Source organism: Engraulis encrasicolus, chromosome 19 (assembly GCF_034702125.1).
Source record: "Engraulis encrasicolus isolate BLACKSEA-1 chromosome 19, IST_EnEncr_1.0, whole genome shotgun sequence".
NCBI lineage: Eukaryota > Metazoa > Chordata > Actinopteri > Clupeiformes > Engraulidae > Engraulis > Engraulis encrasicolus.
Genome location: NC_085875.1, coordinates 25,459,264 through 25,467,770, shown reverse-complemented (window position 1 = coordinate 25,467,770; position 8,507 = coordinate 25,459,264). Strand labels below are relative to the sequence as shown.

General features: G+C 42.1%; 1 protein-coding gene across 2 annotated transcripts in view; it reads right to left on the bottom strand.

Moving 5' to 3' along the window:
- Positions 1-1,604: 1,604 nt before the first annotated feature.
- dicer1 (dicer 1, ribonuclease type III) overlaps positions 1,605-8,507 on the bottom strand; it is a 57,172-nt gene continuing 50,269 nt past the window's right edge. For both annotated transcript variants that reach the window (XM_063183934.1, XM_063183935.1), the window contains exon 32: positions 1,605-8,120. In XM_063183934.1, coding sequence (XP_063040004.1) covers positions 7,955-8,120 — 166 coding nt within the window. In that variant the 3' untranslated portion in view covers positions 1,605-7,954. The remainder of the gene's footprint in view (positions 8,121-8,507) is intronic.

Genomic DNA, 8,507 nt, shown 5'->3' with positions numbered 1-8,507 from the left:
GGGGAGAGGGCAATAACTCAAGATGAGATTTGCTTTTTCTTCACTTTCATCTGTCAGCAATGGGCCGTCTGTCCGAGTCTGACGACCGACCACCCCCTCGCCCCTCCATCTAGCTCTCTCTCCTTCTCTTCGGCAGAAATCCCTCTGACAGAGCAGCTCCACACAGCTCAATAACATGTTTAACATATGCAGCGATACGGCTGAGAGACGGATACTTTTTATCTAATTAATACGGACGTGGGAAAGCCAGGCAAGTGGCCGTGTATTCAAAACAGTTATGATTGAACTGGGTCAGCTCATCAGCATTACAATTAATTCAGCCCTCAAAAAAAAGGGGGGGGGGGACTTAGGGGGAAAAAAAGTGGTCATAAGCACGCTGTGAGAGAATGCTTGCACAGCTGAGTGTGTGAGGTCACTTCTCACCTCGCTAGCACGGGGGCCAGCATCTTACTTTACCCCTCTTGGCACAAGCATACGCGCATGTGCACGCGGGCACGTACGCACGCGCTCACACGCACACACACAAGCACAGTGAGAAATGTGCGAATGCAGAACGCGAGCCCACAGACTGTAAAAAAAAGAACAAAAAAAAGGAAAAAGAGCTACCCACAGAGAGAGGAGAGGCAAGTTGACTTATTATGTTCATGCCTACTTAGTTTTCTAACTTGATCCTTTGTGTGTGGGAGATTAAAACAGGGAGACTGCCGGCTTCCAGAGAGGGCAGTAAAATGCCACTCACCAGTAAACTCCTGGCACTGTATACCCCTACCCCTTACCCAAGGCTGGCCTGGGGAAGAAATAGGGCCCGGGCACTTTTGGCTTAAAGGGCCCCCCATCTCATAATTAGCGACACAGAATTGACTAACCGGTGGGCCCCAGAAATGTAAAAAAAAAAATATATATATATATTTTAACATTTCTGAAAAAAGGGGCCCACAGGGAAATGCCCGGTGTGCCAGATGGCCAGTTTAGCCCTACCCCTTATTACCCTCGCAGCGGCAGCCTGGGAGCCGGCCCGGCCGGGAGTGAGGTAACCGACACCTCCACTCCCAAAGCAAACCCATCTCTTTAATGTTGGCACTAACTGACGTTATACTGGGTGCCAAATACGACTCGACACACCGCCATGATTCAGTACATTAAACAGAAGTTTAGTGGGGTTGAGGAGTACTACATTAGAAAAAAACAGTATTTCTGTCGCGTGTGCACGCGCACACACATGCACGCACACATACACATTTGCATTGCTTAGCTTTGCTTTTGGGGGTGTCTCATAGACACCTACTGTAATATCAAGAAGTCATAATAAAGCATAATAGCTCCTAAGCCCATCCATACCCCTAACTGGTCAGCAAATATAATAGTTTGACACTGTACTATGTATTATTTTTACATCAAAATAACAACAAAGATTGATTATTATGTCAAAGACACATGGTTTAATAAAAGGTCATTTTAAAAACTTAACATACCGGTAATAGTAAACCAAATAAAAAAAAATAAAAAATCTGTCCAGAAGAAAAACAAACAAAAGAATGAATAAACACATAAACACACACAAACATACTGTATACGCGTAACAAAAAACTCAAAGTCAAGGCAAGTTTGAACGACCATACCATAACTTTATTGTAGATAATATTCAGCTACAATTATTTCAAAAAAAGGGGAAAAATATTAAAGGTATTTCTGATCCATAAGGTGCGGCCGCAAACCATTGCAGCACATTTTACAGTATGCTTTAGAGGTCTTTTCCTGTCCCTTGAAAAAGTCATCGTCATCTGTTGTATAGATGGGATGAGGCTGGGAACGGTGCTGGGCATTTCTCCCTCTTCCCAATGTCCCCCATTTTAAAAAACAACTTGAGTTGATAGACACAGATACAACACTGCACTTTCACTGCTCTGCTCTGCTCTCCGCTGGTGATCTGACCCACAGCCTTGGCCCACATACACACACAAAACACACTCTCTCCACAATAGTACTCCAGAGCCGTAGATAAGAGTTGACGCAGTCTTTGATCTCCGGTCACGTGGGCTTACGCTAGCCTCGTTGGGTCCAGCTAAACCCATTTTTGACATAGGTTTGTGTTAGCATGGCTAGGTGATGTGTGTCAAATTTGTTCAAGTAATTACACAGTCCGTTGAAATTCTGTTCTTTGAAATGCGCAAAAATGGTTATATCAAATCTTCTCAGAGTCCCCAATGATAGTCTATGGAAACGAACGCTACATCTGGACCCCGGTGAAGGCTGTGCAAAACTGAATGGGACCGCAAGGTCGGCCATGTTTGGCCATATATGGTCAGTTTTGCCGCCAGTTTTGTCGGAGGAAGTTTCCGTGGGTTCCTATAGCAACGCTCGAACTCTTTATCTACGACTCTGGAGTCCTCCTCACAGTCCACTCCACTACTCTTTACTCCAAAGTCACTTGAGCTCTTTTCGCTGCTGATATGACATTTCTTTTAACATTACATTTTTTTTTAAAAACATTTTCCATCTTTATCTTTACATAGATCTTTTTTGTAATACATAAAGGCTTGCAGTTGAGTTTATTTTTTTTCCCCTCCCTCTCCCCCCGCAAACTTCGGTTGATACATGAGCCCTTAGTTTAAAAACCGCTGGGCCCGTCGCTGGCTGAAGTACACTTCTATGCTACTACACAGAGGAAGATGGCAGGGATTGCAGGGTGGGCTGGTGTGTGTGTGTGTGTGTGTGTGTGTGTGTGTGTGTGTGTGTGTGTGTGTGTGTGTGTGTGTGTGTGTGTGTGTGTGTGTGTGTGTGTGTGTGTGTATGCCTGTGTGTGTGTAGGAGGAGGATAGAAGTGGGTGGGCACCAGAGGGGGGTCTTCAAATGACATGCACTACATAACATCTGGTACTAACCATGTCAAATGAAATCTAACTAAAAACAAAGAAAAGAAAAAGAAAAAGAAAGGAAAAACAAACAAAAAATCAGGCAGTGGGTGTGTGGGAGGTGGTTGGGATATTGACTAAACAATTCAAGTCATGCCTGTCATAGGACTTGGTAGTTTTCATGGGTTTACATTACAATTTAATATTCAAGGTATAACATTAAGGCAGACGAGACAGACAATTGAGCCCCAGATTGTACAGATTCCCTACATGTTCTTTTCTACAGTGTATTTCAATCAGGTGACCCGCGGGCACATTCTAGCTTTCTGACCGCAATTTTCTTAAATACAATTGGAAGAAAGAAGAAAAAAAAATACCAGCAATTGAAACAGCAGCAAGGCCAAAACGACAAGTAATTCCTTTAAATGTAACGGCATTACACATACATATATACACACAGTTTTTTTTCTTTCTTTCTGACATGAGGTAAAGTATGGCGCCCAAGTGCAATGCTCATTTGTGCTACATGTACAAAAAAAAGCAAAATAAATTGAAAAAAAAAATCAATATAAAATAAAAACAATTCTCCGCCAGTGAGGAGACCCAGTCGGCAGCATGGAATGACATTTCATAAGAAATCTTTCTTTCATTCTTCCGGTCTTGACCCGACCATGAGAGAGGGGTGTTCCATCAGACAACAGTGTATTCCAAGAAGTTGGTTCAGTGGTAAACGAGGTTAAGCTAACCTTGACGTAGCGGTAAATCATTTAATAAGAAGAGCCTGGGCTCCTCGTTTTTGTAACTAAATGACATCTGAGGGCAATCTTCATAGGTTCTCATAGGTTAACTTAAGCAGGTTTATCTTTTAACTACGGTCTAGGAATACCTTGCGCCTTGGAATACACCCCTTGTCTAGGTACAACTAGACCAGGTCCAAAACACACAATCACAGGCCAACAGGGCCAGGTCCAAGCCACATCAGGCCCTATGTCAATTCCATGCCAGTGCCTTTTTTTTTGCTGAGCGGGAATCTAGCTTTGCAAGGTTTCACCAGGTGATACAGTCCTTATCTGTCAGAAGAAATGATTGTGTGGGTGCGGCACCATTGTACATCAGTGACTTCACATTCTAGAATATTCTTTTACTGTATCAACAATAGTAATAATAGCCATAGAATTTTAGATGTGTGCCATAGTTGACTGTAACACCAAAATGAAATTGAATATGAAATTGAAATCAACAAACAAAAAGCAAAGAAAAGAGGAAGCAAAAAAAAAACAGGTGGAATATATGTAGAATGGCGTGATGGGGGTTAAGCGTCAGAGTATTAAGGATACGTCGTCCAGATTCTCTAGCCCTCACCATAAAGCTCTGTGGCATGGTCGACCACAGTCTTGCATCGAGTCCGTTACACACAAACAAGCGGATCAAACCAAATGACATTTTTGAGTCATCATAACTGACAAATCTGTAAAGTCACTCAACTCTTGCCTGAGAAAAGAAACAGGATTGCACTCGCTGGGTGGGCAAAACGAGAAAAAAAAGATAAAAAGAGGAAGAAGAAAAAAGTCATCGTCTAATTTAGATCTTTGTGGCCAAGTTTTTAGGGATGCACTTGTATGACAAACTCCATTTCAAAATTGTTACAATTCATAGCGATTACATTTCAAAGATATTACATTTAACAATTCAAATCAATCTATTTTTCTATTTCACAAAAATAGTGTGGCCAACGGTTGAGGGCAAACAGCGAGAGGCTGCAAACCATGATTACTAGGCGTTTGCCGGTGGACATCTTGTTTTTGTAACATCTAACATATGGCACCGAAAGCATGTCATTGCAGCAGTGGCAGGTTGGATCGCTCGAGGAAAAGTGTGTTTGTGTGTGTGTATGTACGTTATGTATGCATGTGTGCTTGTGTGTGTTGGGTGGGTAGCACAGTAACTGAAGGCACCACTGAGGTTCATACTTTCCCCGTTAGAAATAGACAAGATCGAAAAAGGGAATGTCTCGTCAGTGCAAAGAAGTGTCTTTTTTCTTATTTTTTACATTACCCCACATATAGTATGTACATGATACACCGCCACTCCAACCCACAACAACAATAACGTTGAGAATATGGCCCAAACAAACAATAACAGGCCGCAATGCCTTTGATGTCACATATATCGGAGAGTTCCCATGATGAACAAACATAATCTCCATCATCGATTCGATAAGACTTCCGAGGTGGGGCCTGCACTTATCTGAGGTAGCAGCACACGTGCTAGTAGTGTGCATCAGCAATTCCACTTGTCCCGTTTCCCCCCTCGTATTATGGCCCATTCCTGAACTGTTGGATTACATAACTTCATTTTTCCCGATTTTGGACTACACAGCATTGAAAAGACTAGATTTCTGACCACCCCAATCTGTGATAACGTATCCATCTCTTTTTTTCCTCCTCCTTAAGTCCTTGCCCATGTTTATTTGGTAACCCTAAAACGATCGATCACAGGTCTAGTGCGACTGGTGCAGCTTGCTCACAGGAGATGGGTGTTGAGAACAGCTTCAAGTGAGGCTTAAAGTGAAACTGTCCCACTTTTGGAAATACACCTATTTTACACCTCTCCCTGAGTTAAATGATTGGGTTTTACCTTTCTCCTGTACTTTTAACCGTTCTCCGGCTGGCTGGTCTCACAGGACTCAATGCTAATTGCTAGCTTGACGGTAAACTTTGTACTGCCGTACTCGGAGAACAGCAGGAAGTACAGGAGAAAGGTAATACCCACTCATTTAACTCAAGGAGAGGTGTAAAATAAGCATATTTCCAAAAATGGGACAGTATCACTTTAAGTTTACGAGGTAAATCATAGACAGTTGAGTGCAATCTGCTAGTCGCCCCCTCAACAAGTGTCGAGTGACACAGTTTTAGGCGTCCCGTAGGCCAACTAAGCTTGACACCAAGAGCACTTGAACCCATGAGGGTCTGTGGTGATGGCGATGGTGGTGGTGGGGTTCCTGTGCATACAACATCTTAGTATCTTAGCATTTCCATGGAGGTCAAGCACTAGTTTCATGATTCCAAATGAGGGAAGGTTGAGGAACAAAAAAACAAAAGCGAAAAAAAGAGAACAAAAAAACAGAAAAAGATCAAATTTAAAAAAAAAAGTAAGCGTACTGACTGCTGCGGACAGAAAAGGACAACCAACCCAGCAGATTACAAAAAAAACCAACAAAAAAACAAGAGGTATTATAGTTACAGTGCAAAAGATGAGAAATTCAAGCTTAATAATAAACATAGCACCAAAAAAAAAAAAAAGAAATGCATGCAATAATTAAGTGAGGTATTCAAGTGAAGAATGCCTAATAACACAAATAAAGAGGCTAGACAAAAAAAGTTATGTCACTTGTTTTACCTACATGACAAGCACACAACAGGCTGGCTTTCACATATCCATAGATGTGTGCGAATGTTGACTCGTGTTCACTTTCCCATGAAACCTTTTCCACATCGCAACATCTTTCGCTTTGGTAAGTGAAGTGCATGAGTTTACAAGTTTGTCTAGTAAAATATTGAATGTCCTATAGACTGCATGTCAAGGTGCTTTGTGTGTCTTAGAGAAGTATCCAATTCTTTTTTTTTCTTTAAACATCTTGTTTTTTTATATATAAAATCTGCAGCATATTTTTTTTACGAAGTGATATGTCTCTTTTTTGTTACAATATCAAAACTAAAAGACAGTAGGTCAATGGTGGCCCGCTAATGTTTATAATCACCAAAAAATTAAGAGTATATATATAGTTGGTATCAAAAGACATTACCCAAACCGAGAGTGGTGACCCATGTCGTGAATGATACACATTGCATTTGTTCTCTACACATAATTGGTAGCTCTAGAGCAGGTACATAATTCATCCAAATTAGCTATGATGAGACATAGCAACACAAACATGCAAAGTCGAGTGCTGTTTCGTTTTTCTTTTTACAAAAACAGTTTCAATGACAGTATACTGGGAATGTTGAATTCCTATCCATGGCAAAAGGATATGAGGGAGATCTCTTTTCTTCTTGCTCCAAGGCAAAACAATAAAAAAAACAAAAACAAAAAAACAAAAACAAAGACTTGGTGTTGATCAGACACAAATGGTCAAAAATTAATTTGTTAACTAATTAATTAAGCTGAAAACAAGCGGACCCTAGTCGAAGAAGTGCAATAATGAATTACGAATGCCACCTCACTAATGTGGTGACCCTCGTTAACGAATAGATCACCCCCTAACGAGCTGACCTCTCTCTCTCTCTCTCTAATACCCCATGTCTCTCGCTACGCCACATCATTTCAACCGCTTAAAAACTGGCACTAGTGCACTGACTGAGGAGTTAGCGTTTCTTTTTTTTGTTTGTTTCTCTTCCTTTTTTTCAATAGTTTACAGTTCCATAGTACATCCTATCACTACTACCCGCTAACTTGAAGCAGAAGTTAAATTGCAGGTAAAAAAAAAAAAAAAAACTAAACAAAAAAAACCACAATAACTAAACAAAAGAAAAAAAAACAAAGCCAGATCTGAGTTTTGTCCTCTTCTGATCATATTTTGCTGTATGATACTTAAGCCCATTCTGGATGGGGAGCTAGACACTGCAGAGGGGGCAGACAACAAGAAGGATTGTGTTTGCGCAAGAAGGGTGAAAAAAAATGTATGGAAGAAGAAAAAAAATCAAGTCACGTTTTGAAAAAAGCTGTTCTCTGTCTGAAAAGGAGAGGTGGGAGAAAATAAAAAAAGAGACAGATAACCACACATTCTCTCACACACAGGAAAAAAACAACAGTTGCTGTTGCCAGTTGATGTCTTCGCTACTTGGAGACTGCCGTCAAAAACAGGGCTGTGTGTGTAGGTGTAAAAGTGTGTGTTTGTTTGTTTGTGTGTGTGCACAAGACTGTGATGCCTTGTGACGTATGAGACAAGTGTGTGTGTGTGTGTGTGTGTGTGTGTGTGTGTGTGTGTGTGTGTGTGTGTGTGTGTGTACACAAGACTGTGATGCCTTGTGACATATGAGACAAGCCTGTGTGTGTGTGTGCACGTGTGTGCGTGCCTGCGTGCCTGCGTGTGCGTGCGCAGCTCAGCTGGTCTGGACCTGAGGTTGATTGGCTTTTAGACTGCGCAGGGCGCGGCGAGCGGCAGCTGATTTGGCGATGCGGTAGCTCCGGCCGACGCCCTTGAACTTGCCCTTCCCCACCACCTCCACCGTCACGCGCACCTTTCCATCGTACGTACGCTCCGCCGGGCTGTAGACACACACACACAAACACACACATTTTAAGCCGTGCATTATTAGTGCAGCGGTCTGTTTTCTACCTTTTCAGTCAGTATTATAGCATCTCTGCTACTAAAACAGTGTATGGTGTTGTGACGTACACAGCATCACAGACACGCATACAAATCCAACACAAATGCATGCGTGTTCGCCCAACTGAATTTTGCCAGCTCTGGGGTGCGTGTGTGTGTTTGCGTGCGTTCTCACCTGAACTTGATGTCTCTGCTCTGCATGTGTTTTGTCTGTGCTGTGCATGTGTGCAAGCGTATTCCCACCTAAACTTGGCCATCTCTGTCTCCGTATGTATTGTGCGTGCTTGTGTGTGCATGCGTGTGCATGTGTGCGTGTGCGTGTATTC